At 38.2% G+C, this 15,395-nt stretch overlaps 1 protein-coding gene across 6 annotated transcripts in view; it reads left to right on the top strand.

Annotated features, from left to right (window-relative positions):
* The window catches only part of TAFA2 (TAFA chemokine like family member 2), a 201,668-nt gene that overhangs the window by 164,673 nt on the left and 21,600 nt on the right, over positions 1-15,395 (top strand). For 3 of the 6 annotated variants that reach the window (XR_011139534.1, XR_011139531.1, XM_068934285.1), the window contains 2 exons: positions 10,750-10,902; positions 11,942-12,066. Coding sequence is in view for 1 of the 6 variants with exons in the window: in XM_068934285.1 (XP_068790386.1) it covers positions 10,750-10,902; positions 11,942-12,066 (278 nt within the window). In the remaining 5 variants the exon portion in view is untranslated. Of the gene's footprint in view, positions 1-10,749; positions 10,903-11,941; positions 12,067-12,101; positions 12,273-15,395 lie in introns of all 6 variants that reach the window. The other 3 variants (XR_011139537.1, XR_011139535.1, XR_011139536.1) reach the window with 2 other exon arrangements.

Below are 15,395 nucleotides of genomic sequence, written 5' to 3'. Positions count from 1 at the left end.
AAACTCTATCTATGAAAAAAAAGCAAGCAACCAACCAACTAATGAAAAAACCAAAAATTTTTAAATGTGGAAATATGGAATTTCAAAAATTTAACTTCGGTTAAATTTCATTACATATGTATGTGCTGAATGAAAAATATTTACAGTATCTCATGGTATATTTTTATTTAAATATCCTTTATAGAAGACTGTGTGCACACATTTACATAACTGCTTTTCTGTATAAAAGATGAACATACTATGGCTCTGTATTATGAAATTTATGTTTTGAAAAATTCTGCAGAATAGAAATCTTGAAGTTAGCAGGATTTTCAGAAGTCCAGCTTGACCTCACTGACTGGATTATATAAGGTCATAACAAAAGTTGTGTCTCAAAGTGCTTCTGACACAGAATGTATTCTGAGTTTAATCAGCTTAATTGTTCTTCAGTGCAGATGTCATCTGTTTAAACAACTGATGTTCAGGTACATCCTTAGAAAAAAATCTTTGTGCTGATGACTTTGAAAGTCGTTACTTTCTCTTTAAACTTCTTTTCTTCTGGAATTTATTAAAGAGGTTCCAAATAAATTTGGAGGACTGTTGCTCCTCTAACCTTGGAGAATCTCAGTAGGGGTTAATAAGATGTGCTAAGCATCTTTCACAGAAGGAAAGGGGATTAAAACATAAAAACTTTGATACTGAAATTCATGGTTATGTTCGGGTGCTTAAAAATGAATTGAACTTCAAATTGCAGTTGCCCTTCCCTAGACTTCAGTTGCTCTTACCACAGTGACACCTTTAGTCTACTGAGGTGCTTGAGCTATTTTCTAATAAGCATGAGAAGCCTGGAAGCTGATCAAAAGGACTATTGAATTTACCTCTCCACCTTGTTATCCTATAACTGTTTTATACAGACTTCTCATACACCGCACATTTCTCAAGATGTTACTGTAGGTGAAGGCTATGTGCTAGAGGGTCATTGAGATATTTGGGGGTGGGGAAAAGCTTTCTTCTTTTTCTGATGCTGAAATCATGTTAATTTGTCATCTAGTATAATGTGCCCTGAAACCATTTGGGTCAGCTGGAAAGAAAAGAAGATTAATGATGAGAGTGATACAAGGAAACAGGGGAAACATATTCCCCATAAACTGTGTAAACTACAAGCTTCTGAAGCACTGAGACAGAGGAAAAAATGTGGTTTTTCTGTAGTCTGTCAGATGCTGAAGGCTGCTCTGAGACATGTGCTACTGCTTCTTGCTGAGTTGAGATATTTGGCAGAAGGCCCATAGAGACAGTAAGAGAGAATAAGTCTTTGTGCCAAATGTTCTTTTGAGTGCCTGAGAGCTGGATTGGTCTTTTTTCTCTGTGAAATCATATAATTAGTAATCTCAAACCTCAGACTGTTAATTTACCAAATGCCTGCACACTTTACTGTATCGTTTGCTTAACATGTTTGATAACAACCTCAGAGATACTAGGGCTTTTGACTTCTTGTAGTATTTATAAACTGTGTCTCACCCTGGGTGGTTTTATGTTGGTTCTACAAGGGCTTGTCCGGTGGATGGTGTCAACCTACAGCAGCTCAGAAGAAACGCAGGAAGCCTACAAAAAACAAAGCGGCTCACCTCTGTTTCTGGTCCATAAGAGAGCATAAAACCTTCATGGCTGTCATGTCGTCCCTGTCTGTTCAGCTGTTTAGCAGATGGGAAAGTTCCACCCGTGGTCACTTGCCTCATGTCTCTGCTCAGCACCCATAGCTGGGTCCAAATAGCGCTGTAGCTAGGGGCAGCTCAGCTTGTCGATAGGGCTGGGCAAACGTGCAGATGCCTTTTCTCCTCTGCCTGTTCGAGTGGGTGGACATGTAAAGATCTGCAGGGTCCCAGATGATCACTACCTTTCCTCCTCCTAAATCTCACCTCTGAACTCTGTGTGGTTTTGTAAGGGGGCAATTGCTTGCTTTCAAAACTGAAAGTGGGACCCAGAGAGGGCAAGATTGTAGGCTAAGATGGGATCATTTGAAAAAGGGGAAATTACCCTTCAGGCTGTCTGAAAATTAATTCTGCGTTCCTGTGTCTTCAGTTAAAACTTTGCCATAAATCTGTCGTTGGTAGCCACTGGCACAAGAAAGCCCTGGCTTTAGCTTAGAGAGGAGATAGCCTTATTTAAGTAACAGTGGCTCACTCCTGCCAAAGGATTGATTGAATAAAATTAGCCTCAGTAAGGCCAGGAGGATAAAGTCAGATGGCTGCAAGCTCTCCAGGTCCAAGAGATTCTACATGAAGTACTCCATCTGTGGTTTTATATTTGTAAAGATTGTGTGCCCATCTGGGACCACCCCAGCTTCTTGTGTTATTCTAGTAAGCCTTTTTCTCATTCAGTGGAGATAACTCAATCCTCCAGTCCATTTCAGTGTGTAGGTATTGCCATGGGACTATCTAAGGCTTGATCTCACTGGGTCATTAGTGAGCTCTTCTCAGGGGGAATGCTTACTTTGTAGTTTTCCTTGATTTTCTTCCAAAAGGGAAAAAGTCTTCCCACACAGATGGCTATAACTGGTGGCTGGCAGACAAGCTGATGGATGAGATTTTTCTTTGGCACTGTGCGGAAAAGTATGCGTGGCAATGTGACTGTGACAAGCCATTTATTAGCTCTGTTTTTAAGGGCTACCAGAGATGCTGTCAGCATGGTATTGTCATATGAACTCTGCTTACCATCCTTCATTCAACGGGACTAAGTGGGTTAATTGCATGGTAGAGGCAGCTCAATGAGAGGAGCTAGACTAACATCTGCAGGATAAATACTTATCAGGAGTTACTCTTGTAATTTTAGAATGGATCTCTCAGGAGAGAAAACACTACTCTGAATCCAAGAAGGCTGGTAGGGGCTGCATTTAGCAGGATCTTTTGTGTGTGTATTACCTGCAGGTGGCAATACAAAAATTATCTGTTCAAGCAATCAGCTCTGCTATTTAACAATCCACCTGAGAACCTGTTCCAGGATACAAGTCCCGAAAGAACAAAAGAGAACTGAAAAGCCATGCTGTATTTTTAAGTTAAATTAATGGACCTCAGTCTCCAATGGTATAAGCAGACTATAGTGTGCTTTCTGTCTTTTTGGACTTTATAACTGCCCAAGGTGACCAAGCGACTTTTAATAGCTATAGCAACTATGCAAGGTATAGAAAAGTGAATGCAGTAAATAAGATGACAAAGCCTTGGCAGTCAGATGTGTTTGTGGGGGCTTAAGACATATCTGAATGGGAAGGAGTTGCCCACATCACTGCACTCCCCAAATCAAGCAAAAAAGAGGTCCGCATGTTTTATGGCATGGGGTGGGCCATTCTGATCGAACAGTGCAGCTCTGCTATCTGACCCGCTGCAGTGCTTTGGTGTGTGCCTCTCTACAGCTATTGATCTGTGGACCTCGCCGGTAACCCTTCTAATATGAGAGGATTATCCTGACAGTCTGTGGACATTTCTTAGGAGCAAAGGTTGGCGCTTAAATGTTATTTTGCCAAATGTTGTCTCTGTCTTCCTTGCTTATTTCTTCTTTCCAGAAGGTTTCAAATGCGCATATCAGTTAAAGATTACTGAATCCAGTAGCTGAATAGATGTGAGGCTGCTGTGGCTCCTTATCCCCAGGTTCTGCCAATAGTGATGCTGAGCATGTATGCTTTCTAGATGTATATAAATGAACATAAAGACACACAGACGCTCAGTGCGCACAGTACACAAACAGCAAGCCACGCAGGTCAATGCAGACAAAACACAGAGCCTTTCCTAGCATTAATACACACAACAGTCACACAAACATGACAAGCAGCACAGATGGCACAATCCTGTTCCTGCTCTCCAGGACTGACATCTGCTAGTGGAGAGAGAAACATATATATGTACACACATACAGTATAGATCACTCCAGTAGCTGGTCTTAGACACTCAGCCTAACTGGTAGCTGGTCCCAGATGTGCTAATCTCCCCAGCTGCATTCATTTGGATCAATGAGTCCCTGAGGTTTGTGACTCCAATCCAGCTGCTGGTAATTAGATCCTTTAGTTTACACCAGCTAGTCCAGCTTGAATTTCCCTAGCTTTCAAGCATACCCCTTCAGAGCAGAGAGTTCACGCACAAAAAAGTTAGCTAGAAATAGGATATAATGAGAATATAGCTTGCAGTGATCAAGCACAGGGCTCAGCCAGACAGTTGTACCAACCCGCCCCCATTTACACTTGACCAGCCCCTTTTATCCTTTACCTTTTATTTTCTCACACTTGCTCCTCCCCAGTCCATCCTGATCCTCTCCCTTTCCCCATGTTTGGTCCTTCCAGTAAGCGTCCCATAGTGAATCTCACACATTCCCACAACCCCCCTAAAATGTCCAATAATAAATTTTACAGAGTCCCCAAACTCTGTTTCCCTCAGCATCCCATACTAGCTCCTATACTCCTGTAGGCAATAGGGGTCCAAAGAGGGTCCAATACCTCTCAAGTCTGCAAGGCGTTCTGGGGAGAGAGTTTCGTGGGATGTCTCACCTTGGCAAGTTTTCCACCAGGCACAGGGGCTAATCACTCCCTGTTGTTATCCCTCTACCCACTCCCACTCTAGTTTAGAGCAGATTTTCCGTTGCCCTCTCAAGGGCCATTGCACTGGTCCAGGGCGACCAGAATGGAACGTGTCTCTGCCAGATTCCCCCATCTCTCCTAACACTGCCCCTGCGTTTGCCATGACATGAGATTTCACCAGCTTGTCTGCCCAGACTCGATTCCTGTGGTGACTACCCACAGCCTTTTTCCAGGGTAAGAATGGACGTTTTTTTCTTCCTTAGTATTGCCATACTAAGGTGAGGGTAATTATCACATGCTCAGTTCTAGGTGTTTGGAAAAGGATTGATCAGGAAACTTCAAGAGCAGCTTTTGTCTATGGAAAATTTTCTCTTTTCAAAGGAAAATTTGATATTTGATTTGAATTTTGCACAGGTTTTGAATTACATTAACGTTTTGAGGGCACATGACGTCAGTGAAATAAATATCTAAGTAACTATTTAAGTAGTCATGTGAAATGTAGTAATGGCACGGAATAAGACAAGATAAAATTATCATTTTTTCCTGCTGGTTCTACAGTGGTATTTCATGTGTCATATGGAAAATAAAGCAGTGTGAGTGCCCTTCCTGAGATGCACCACAGCCATAGCATGCCTCATTGTCACCACTGAGGACACAGGAGTTACTGCTGTGTCTGTAATTGATTTTTCAGTTCACTGGCCAAACAGGAAAAAAAACAGCAACAAAAAAAAAGTAGAGTTTCTTTCAGATTAAATTAAATATTTTGTTTTGTTTTGAGAATTTTTAACATTTTAAAAGTCGTTTAAATATGTTTTAAAATTTTCAGAGATATTGTTAAGAAACAAAAGAAAAAACTTAATGTGGAAACAACCATTTTTTACCCTTTCTGAGGATATTAAGTTTTTGGTTCAATGTGATGCCAGATTTGACTAGAGTTCACAAATACTTACATTTCTTGGATACTACTTTCTTAGCAAATGAACTGTTCATTAAAATAATAGCTCTAATGATAGTTTAAAACACGATTTAGTCATTTTATTTTATCATATTTTTCAATCACATAGCTGAAATATATGTCATCGCTTAATCCGTCACTAGAACAGCTGCACTATATACAGTCATCAGAATACAGATCTCAGATGCAAATCCAGATACTACTATTATTGACAGTACGCAATTTTAACTGTCATTAAAATTCTGATCCAAAACTGCTGATCAACCCAAAGTCATTGAATTCAAAGGGTTTTTTATCAGATCTTTAAAGATCATCTTCAGTAAAGTTCATGTCAATAGTAGAATTTCTTTGAGAATCAGTGGCTCACTGTATACCGGGGGTAATGACATTATGACTAGTATGGGGAGACACTTCTGATTTTTCTGACTTCTGTGATGCCAGTTCTCCATCTGGCCTGTGAAGCAGAAATGAAGATGTACCTTATTTTCCCTTCGTGCAAGCAGACCTGAAGCTTGCATGCCCAAAAGCTTCTCTGATTTTTTCCTAATTGCAGTAATGAATGATCTAATAAAAAAATTTACCTCTAACAAAAACTTCTTAGATTATCACAACTGCAGCAGTATCACCACCAGTGATTATAGAGTTTGATTAAATTAAATTTGGTTTCTTCCTTACTTGCTGTCGGGTGGATGTAAAAGATGGATATTGGAATTAATCAAATGAAGGAATTGGTGAATATATATTTCTTTTTGTATGTCTTTATCTGACCTGTAACAGGGAAAGCTTTTAAATCTTGGCCTAGCTGTGGCTGCATAAGATTATGATTGCTTAGATGTGGCATCTACTAACACTTATTAAACTATCAAAAAACTGCAACAATACTTTGTGTATGAGAGAGAGAGAGATTTTGCAGGTTGATTTGTATGCTTCCTATCTACAGTGACCCTAAGACTGATGTGACATATTGAAATTGCTGAACTATAGAGGAAGGATATCATACAGTTGTTTTCCATGTCAATCTGTATGAACAAAGCAAATAGCCTGTACAAAAAAGAAAACTCACTTTTTTTCAGGCCACTTAACAGTAGTACAGTGTTTTAAAGCCAAATCTGGAAAATGGTACAGTCAAACCACTAATTTTATTTATTTTTCTGATATCAATGCCACGCTTACTTTTGATATCAAACCCCCTTCCCGCTTGCTTAAATATTGTGATATGGAATATTGACTAATCACTCAGGCAAAAGGATGACACAGGTTGATAATCTGCTGAAATATTATGTGCTTTCCCTTGCAGGTGTGATTACTAAAAAAAGTAGTTCCATTATAGTTTTAATGTAATTACTCATATGATTAAGGTTTACATGAATAAAGAGTACTTATGTGACTTTTTTGAAAGATGGGGTCAGTATATTTCGTATGAGACATCTTGCTGATTATACCCAAGATGACAAAGATGCCAAAGCCAGTATAATATTGAATGTAGTTTGGATTGAAATTCATGACTAAAAGACATTTCCACTGATTTCCTTGTTGCTGATCTGTTGCTTTTTGTTTCAACTAAAGCTTTGATTTTGTGAAGAGCTTTAAAAAACTGTGCAGAAACATGCAAACAAAGCTTTGCACACTTTAAATAATCTCTCTGATCACAGAGGAATTACCTGGAATATACTAAAATAAGATAAAGACATTGCATGTGAGACTGCAGACCCGCAGTACATGCAAGCTGATGTAGAAACTGGTTTCCACAGAAGAAGGTGATGGTGCTCCCCATCTCTGTGCCCAAGGCTGCATGCTCCTGCTGCTGCTCTCTGGCTGAGACTACTTCTCCATAGTCCCTGCATCCAGCCAGTTGTAGGAGCTTAACCTGCAAAGAACTAACCCTACAGGAAAATGTGGATATTCGTTTGCCAGTCTAGATCTCTGGCTTACCATAGGGACCCTCAAAGGGCAGTGTTAATGCAAGCTAGGGATGAAAAGTGTGGGAAAAGGGGCAGGCATTCTCCTTTTTTAGTAGCTATTATTGATTTAGTGGTATCACCCAAATACTGTACCTGCATCTTTGCAGAGATCATATAATAGAGCTTCGCTTTGGACATCTTTTTTTCATTCTGCGTTTGTACAGTGGCTACTGTGATGACAGGGAGCCTGGGGCCTGAGGACAGATAGAGTCTATGACTTAATTTCATGTAGTCCATGGCAACACGATCTTTTCCTCATTGTTAATGGCCAGTGTATATGTTAATGCATGACCTACTCAACTTTCAGCAAAGACGACATTCAAATGGCCTAGCAGATAGGTACCAGGACTGAACATGAATGTTTAAGTGGCAGTGTTAAGAAATGGTGATCAGATCTTCTGAATACTGGAATTCAGAAGACCGCTTTTCTTTGATTTAACGTTAGATTTGTGTATAACACTGTATCTATGCTAAATGCATTGTATTCATATTTGTGAGTTGCAAAATACTAATCTTGAATAATGCCTTCCTTTCCAGACCTTCTGGTCTGCAACAAATAAAGCTGTAAGGGCCATAATTTATTGACAGATGCACTGTGCGTATATGGCAGAAACTTCATTAACTTGAAGGAAAGAAATTTAAAGCTGTCATGAATGAACAAGAAGAGATAGAAACTCTGTGCATTTAAACATTTTTTCTGTATATTTAAACCTGTTCCTTTAAGCACATTCAATCTGGTATAAAATAAGGAACAATAATTACTTAGCTTTTCTTTTTTTTTTTTTTTTCCTGGAACATAGTTGCAAACACTTAAGTTTTCAGTGTACCAATATCATACTGATTTCTTTGATAGCCATTGACCACTTCACTACACGAAAAATGCTATAAAAGTGACAGGATAATTACATTACATTACCATTACATTATATTGCCATTAATGGACGAGATTTTTCCAAGTTGTGCTAATATTACAGAGTTACATCTTCTGGAACTATTATAAGTAACTATTGGAGAAATTGCACAGTCTGTAGACATAGATGCCCCTGAGTCTCTTTCTTCAGTCCTTTTTCACGTTGATTTCAGTAAGGGTTACTTGCATTAGTAGAGATTGCAGGATTGAGTGTTTGCAGTGGTTTTGAATAATGAATTTCTTTAGGATTCCAGAAATGACATTCAATTCCTCAAATATTTGCTGCAAAGTAAGCAGCATACTTTGAAGTCTGTGCTAGAAGAAGAAACAAACCCAAAATGTGAATCTCATGAAGCGCTATCTCATTTTGGAATGGTTCAGTGGTTTAATGAGGTTAATTTGTATTACGTTGTGGGAAATCCTTTATCTACTGTATAGAGGCTTTCATTTCACATGAATGTGACAGATATTGTACTTACTGCACTGGAACGTAATTATTTGATAGCATAAGGAGCTGAAATCGCTGCATTTCCTCTCAAGGAATATTCATAGCATACTCTAGATGGTGAATAGAAACTAGAGGACAGTTGGCCTAGATTTTCAATGTCTGCGATATCTTAGTATAGTTTTCTGGGTTGTTTTATTATTATATCTAGAAAACTTCAAAGGAGCTTTATTAAAGATTCCCAAAATGCTGTCAATAGTATGCCATTTTTTTGGTTCCATCCCATTTTTCATGTCTTCACCCTTTGAAATGTTTTACCCTACTGTACATGACTGCAAGTGGCCATTTCATTTAGTTAGACTGTTTTCCCGTGGAAGTCTTAAAATGCCTGATTTTCTCTCCCTAATTACTACAAAGTGAGACTTTCAAAAGTTTTGTTTCAGTATGAAGTTTTCCCTCAAAGCATTTTACAGCAGCTCTTTTTAACCGTCTTCCATTCCAGATGGCTATAGGAGCACATAATTAGTACTTTATTTTCTCTTAGCAGGTGTATTATGGCATTTCTAGAGACCTGGTGGAGCTGTGTAAAGCTATTTAATAAGAGATTGAAGAGACAAAATTTCAGGATCAGGGAGACGGATGAGAATACAAATAAGGACTGAAAACTAATACAGAGAAAAATTAAGTGAGAACAAGTTCACAGCCTACCACTAAATTTACTTTCTTTTGTAGATTCAGTGTCTATTTTGTTATATACCTCTCATAACATGCAAATCAGTGAATTTGTGTTAGCATGTGTGGGTATAAAATGAATAGTTGCCTATCAAAATAAAAATTAATGCAAATTTACAAAAGCAGAATCTATTTGTTCTAGTATATGTTTAATATAAGAAATATAACCTAGGATCGTTTTTACCATATTAACAAATAAAGATACCTTAAAAAATTCTAAAAGTTGTATTGAGAAAAATGAATGCAATTATTTAAATTGTGTTATTGGAAAAACAACCTGTGTAACTGTTTGGAATATAAATGAAAGTAATTTTTATAACAGAAAGCACTGATGACTGTAAAAATGTTTATTTAGTCTCCCTCGAAGGTATGAAGATATCAGATACTGCAAAGTTCAGACAGATAATACGAACTGCTTTCCTCTTCATCTAGTGAATTAAAAGAGCTTAATAGTAAAAAAAACTCATTTTTATGCAAAAGGAGAATTTTTTTCTCCTAGGTTTCTGATTTATGTATCACATTTCAGTGTATCACAGTGTGACAGGTTGTGGGTTAAATGGTCACATTGTGTTATATCATTCCAGCTGTAGTACAGCATGATACCACAGAGCATAATCTAACCTGACATAGTACGATGCAGCAAGTGATTATAAAGATCACAGACTTTATTCTGATGAAAAGTGCATGACTGCTTGACTGAAAATTTTAGTAGTTTATGTTTTGTTGATGAGGACCCAGATCATGATTTTCCTCTAAATGGCTGTACAGATGCCTGTAGCTTTTGTTTCTAGGCACGCTTCTGGGGGTCCATATCCCACCTCGAATAAACTTTCCGTCCTCAGCTGTTTTGAGAGCTGATATTGTGCAGTAACAACGGAGTGGGTACAGTGATCAGTGTTGGGCCCCTGCAAGCCCTTTAGTAGGGCTTTCTCCATGTGGAAGCTCTCGTATGCTTTACCTTTACGTATGTCAAAGTAGCTGAAGCATACAATGCACAGGCTTTGCAAAAGGGCTTCAAATAGTTAAGCAGCAGAAGAAATAGAGGGATTTAGATATCTTCTTAAAATGTCTTTTACTTTCCACGATTCAGATTCGTGCATGGCAGATTGCCTTATAGAGCTGTTTAATGTATCTCTAGTTAAAAGTACAAACAGTGTGATGCTACCTAGCAATGTTATCAAGTTATGCATCATCTTATTTGCACAGCTCACCATGTTAAAACTGGGACCTGTGAAGTGGTGGCGCTCCACAGATGTTGTAATAAGAACAAGATAGAAGAAAGGTCACAGACGGTGAAGTGCTCCTGCTTCCCTGGGCAGGTAGCAGGTACCACCCGGGCAGCTCCTTCTTGTGTTGATGGTGAGACTTCTTCTATTGCTTCCTTTTGCTATATTTTCCTAGGGGGATTTGCCACGTTTAGTCATCAGAGAGAACCCCTCTATTACGGTTAAGAGTATTTAAAATATGAGTAGGAAGGCTTCTGCGTTTTGAAGGGCATGCCCGGGGTGAATGGGAGGAAGATAGGAAAAATAATTATTTGCTATTACTCTGTGGAAATGCTAGGCAAAATTATTAGATGCCAGTGAAGGAGACCTCTTGAGAAGCTAAATTTGATCCAACTAACAGAGTGCCCTCAGTGTTGTATCAAATTCACTTAATTAAAAGTGTTTATGCAAAATCTACATCAGCATATCATTTTCATATGCTGCAGACTTACTTTTTATATATTTGTTTTTACTGTAGAGAAAGAAACAAACCAATAGAACATAATCTTGGCTTATTTTAATCTTTTTATACCAACACTTTTCAGACAACTTGCTATTCACAGTATGGTATTAATGTTTTCCTTAAAATCTGCTAGGTTCTTATGTTTTATGTGGGAAAATACTAGCTCATTTTTCATATTTCTTTCTCTGAAAGAGGAGCAGGACTAATTCACCCTTTACCTGATCTCTTTACTGTTGATATGTTGTTGGCTGTCAGAGGAGCTGTGAATATGTCAACTTTGGGGAATAAATTTAATCAGCCTGTACCACACTGTACAGTAGTTGAGGCAAAATATACTAACTCAAAAGAAGAGACTTTGCCGAAAACTTTTAAATCTGACTGAGCAAGAAAAGATGACGATTGGAAAGGAATGCTGTAAAATTAGTTCCAGAAGTAGAGTAAAAAGAAAAAAAAAGTAGTAAAGAGATTACCTTGAATGCAAACAGCACCTTGTATAAATTGTGGCTTATTTTGTTATGAAGATGCTGAGCTGGCTGCAAATCACAGAGTAGATGCCAGTCAATATATTTCTAAGGTTCTCCTGGAAAACAGAGCAGATGATGCAACATAATAGCATGCTGAAGTATCCATTTCAAGAACAAGCAGATGTGTTTGTTTTCTTCTCTTGTAGCTTCAATAGTGGAGCAGAAATGGTGGTGCCATATGCAACCATGTCTTGAAGGGGAAGAATGTAAAGTTCTTCCAGATCGGAAGGGATGGAGCTGTTCCTCTGGGAATAAAGTGAAAACAACTAGGGTAGGTATGATACCAACCTCGCATGTTACCAACAGGTACAAAAAGCACACAGGAAATTGGGTGCACTCTGAAGACAACAGTTTAGAAGAATAAAGAATGTGGGAAGAGAGAGTCATACTGAGATTGGACTTCGTGGTCCTGCACACTTTTCTCAGCATACTTTGCAACTGCTTGATCATGGTAAGCAGTACGGCAGACGTTCTCAGGTGAGCAACAGAGACAGTAGAGTCGATCCCTTTTTCAGCTACCAGTAATAATCACATGTATTGCATTTTGGTATGTATTTCCCTCTGCAACCACTTGCGCAATGCCTATACGCCCTGCTAAACTCTGTGTAGTATTCAAAGTGCACAAGACATTCATTTATAGGAAAGAAAACAAATGAATTTTGTCAGTAACATGGAACTACCACGTTTCTACACAGAAACTGATGAGCATGGTAAGTAAGCATTTAGTGTGTCGTTACCAAATGATCCTCTGGTTCTTTCTGTCTTGTACAGCTGAGATTTACTGCAAAATTTTGACTGAGTTTCAGTAAGTTCCTTTTTTCCGATTGACACTTTTTATATTATTGTTTCAAAATTAGATTAACAGAAGTTCACCTAACATTCATCATATACAGTGCCTGAAAATGAAGTCAACCTATTGTAATCTCAGCTTTCTAGTGGCTAACAGAAACAAAAGGATAACAAATTCCTCAAATAACTCTAAGCATTAATTACTCAGACTTCCTAAACCTACAGCTTTGGAATCTCTGCAGGGTCAATATAGTTATTCATCTACGTAGAACAGATTAAAATTCTGTCCTGAAGAAACACATGCATGTGTGCAAGCATAAAAACCTTCACCCCTATAGATCACCAGGCCTACACGATGACTGTTTTGCTCACAGATTTTTAATAATTGTTTGTGGTATTAGGCCATAACTGGCTAGTATAGTATTTACTCTGTGTAGATGTGATTGTGTGTCTATGTCATTTGAATGAAATCTTTGTGTAGACACTAAATCTGCGGTACACCCTGGTTGTAGTACAGTGCGGTGTGTACTGACTGAATTATTTTCCTTCTGTTTCACACAAAGCTCTGCATGTCTGAATTTCTTTATGTATGAGTTTTTAAAACATTTTGCCATTCTTTCAAGGAAGAATACTTCCTCAGTGTTTGATATGCCTTTCCACTCCGGAATCCTCTCTTGAATGTGTTTCTTTGAAGCTAACCTTGCTTGAATGCTGCCCACACCTAACTTTGAATATGCCAATGCAAATTAGATCATATGCATGTAAAATATGTGTATGTATAACATAGCCAAAAGGGATTAGGTAAAATTTAATAGTGATGGAGTAGAAAGAAAAAGAATTGTGGGTGAGTGTTTGGAAATGTTATTTTAGTGAATATTTCCTTTTCTTTTAATTTTCTTTCCCATTTCTTCTTGATAAATTGCTATCTTCCACTTACGTATAAACTGTCTCGTTTACATCCTGTGATCTCAGGGCTGGGATTTGTAGAGATAAATGTATAGCGCTACACACACAGTCCTGGCTACTGCTGCATTTATACGTGGTATACTATTAGCTTTAAAGCACACATGCCATCTTACGTTTAATGTTAGGGCTTAACAAGCAGTAATTAATAATGTGGGTCTGGATTACCCTACTATAGCAGAAGAGATCACAAAAAAAGATCTCAGTAAGAATCTCCTTGAAGAGATTTCGTCATCGATATATCTTTGTCAAAAGATATTGGATGAGATTATGAAGTTCTGCCTGCCTTTAGGAATCAGCAGAAACCCAGGGCTCTCATCCTCAGGGCTCATGCCTCTGTGGCACGACTGGTTCTTTATGGGATTCAGCCTCCTTCTCCTGTCCTCCATGGTGGCAATCCTCAGGACTCATTCCATGGCTTATCAGAAGAGCTGCTATGGAAAACCCAGTCCTTTGTTCTGTTCGCTGTCACATGCACTGATTCAGTACAGTGGTCACCATAATCTGCTTGCACTCTCACTGGAAGGAGAACACTCTATCTCCTGAAATTTCCTCTATTTATTCTGCCTGCTAGTTTGTTCAGTTACTATCTGTTGCCCCCTTCTTCCTTCAATTCGCACAAAGCTGCAAAGCTGTTTTGAGAAAATACCAAACTTTAATTCAAATTTCTGGCTGACAATTGGTCTCAGTCATTGGAACCAGGTGGTATGGGAATGAAGATGTGTCATTCTGGATGCAGGAGGCCGAGAATTTAATAGACATCATTCTGATGCTCAAAAAATTATACATTTCTGCTAGGAAGGTGAGTGATTCTTTGTGTTAAGAGAGCAGCTTATTATCAAAAAGCAAGTACTTTTCCCTAATATGTAGTGACTACGTTGTTTTTGTAGCTCCTCTTCTATTCCCCAAAGGCTACAAATAAAAGGAAGAATTCTAAAGCTCTCTGTGGTTTCACACACCCTTTTGAGACAAAAGATGAAGAAGTGTACAGGGAGTTAGTATTAAGAAATCATGAATAATATGCCTCTGATTATCAAATTAAATAACCCATATGTGATTTTCGTGTGTAACGTAAGAGCATAAAGAAACAAAGGGAATTGAACAGTTTTGGTGATTTCAGTGTACTGTAAAAAAATCCTTGTGAAAGCTTTCCTGAAAGGCCTAAAAAAGTATTAGCTCTATGTTCACCTCTAAACATTTCTGTAAGTTTGCCTTCATGTGTAGAGAAAGTAACCCAATTAACTTCCCAAGTGATGCCTTTTCTTCTACAAGATAGCAGATTTAAAAGCAGCAGCTACATTCCCACATCTGGAGCTATTCATAGTTGAGTATTAGGTCAGAGATAAAACCAAGTAATAGGAAGGAGGTATTTTATCATTTTTAATCACACTACTGTAGAGACTGATGATACCAACTTCTTGATACTTACAAAATCAGTCACTAAGCAAAAAGGATAGGTGAATAATGGGAGAAAACTAATTGATTTTTTAAAATGTGATCTACTTGAAGTTTTGCATTTTGTTCAGATGTAGGGACACAATAAGGTTAGACGTGAATAAAGAATTAGAAAGAGTGTGGATGTTGCGGTACTCAGAATTCAGGTGTTAAGAAAAATCAGGTGGAAATTATTTACCCTAGGAATGCAAAAACAAGTATTATGGAAAAATTTTACAGTGAAACCACATTTCCTAATTTGCTTGCATATGGTTTATAGTAGAAGAGGGCTGACATTAGGAATTAATCATGCAAGAACAATGAATACAGAGGAACTGTATGAACTGACCATGACTAAACTTGTCTCAGTTTCAGACTGGTTATTTTGGATCTTTGTAGCCTGCAGGAGGGATA

Source organism: Struthio camelus, chromosome 1, assembly GCF_040807025.1.
Source record: "Struthio camelus isolate bStrCam1 chromosome 1, bStrCam1.hap1, whole genome shotgun sequence".
In the NCBI taxonomy this organism is placed as follows: Eukaryota; Metazoa; Chordata; class Aves; order Struthioniformes; family Struthionidae; genus Struthio; species Struthio camelus.
This window is presented reverse-complemented; position numbering and strand designations above follow the sequence as displayed.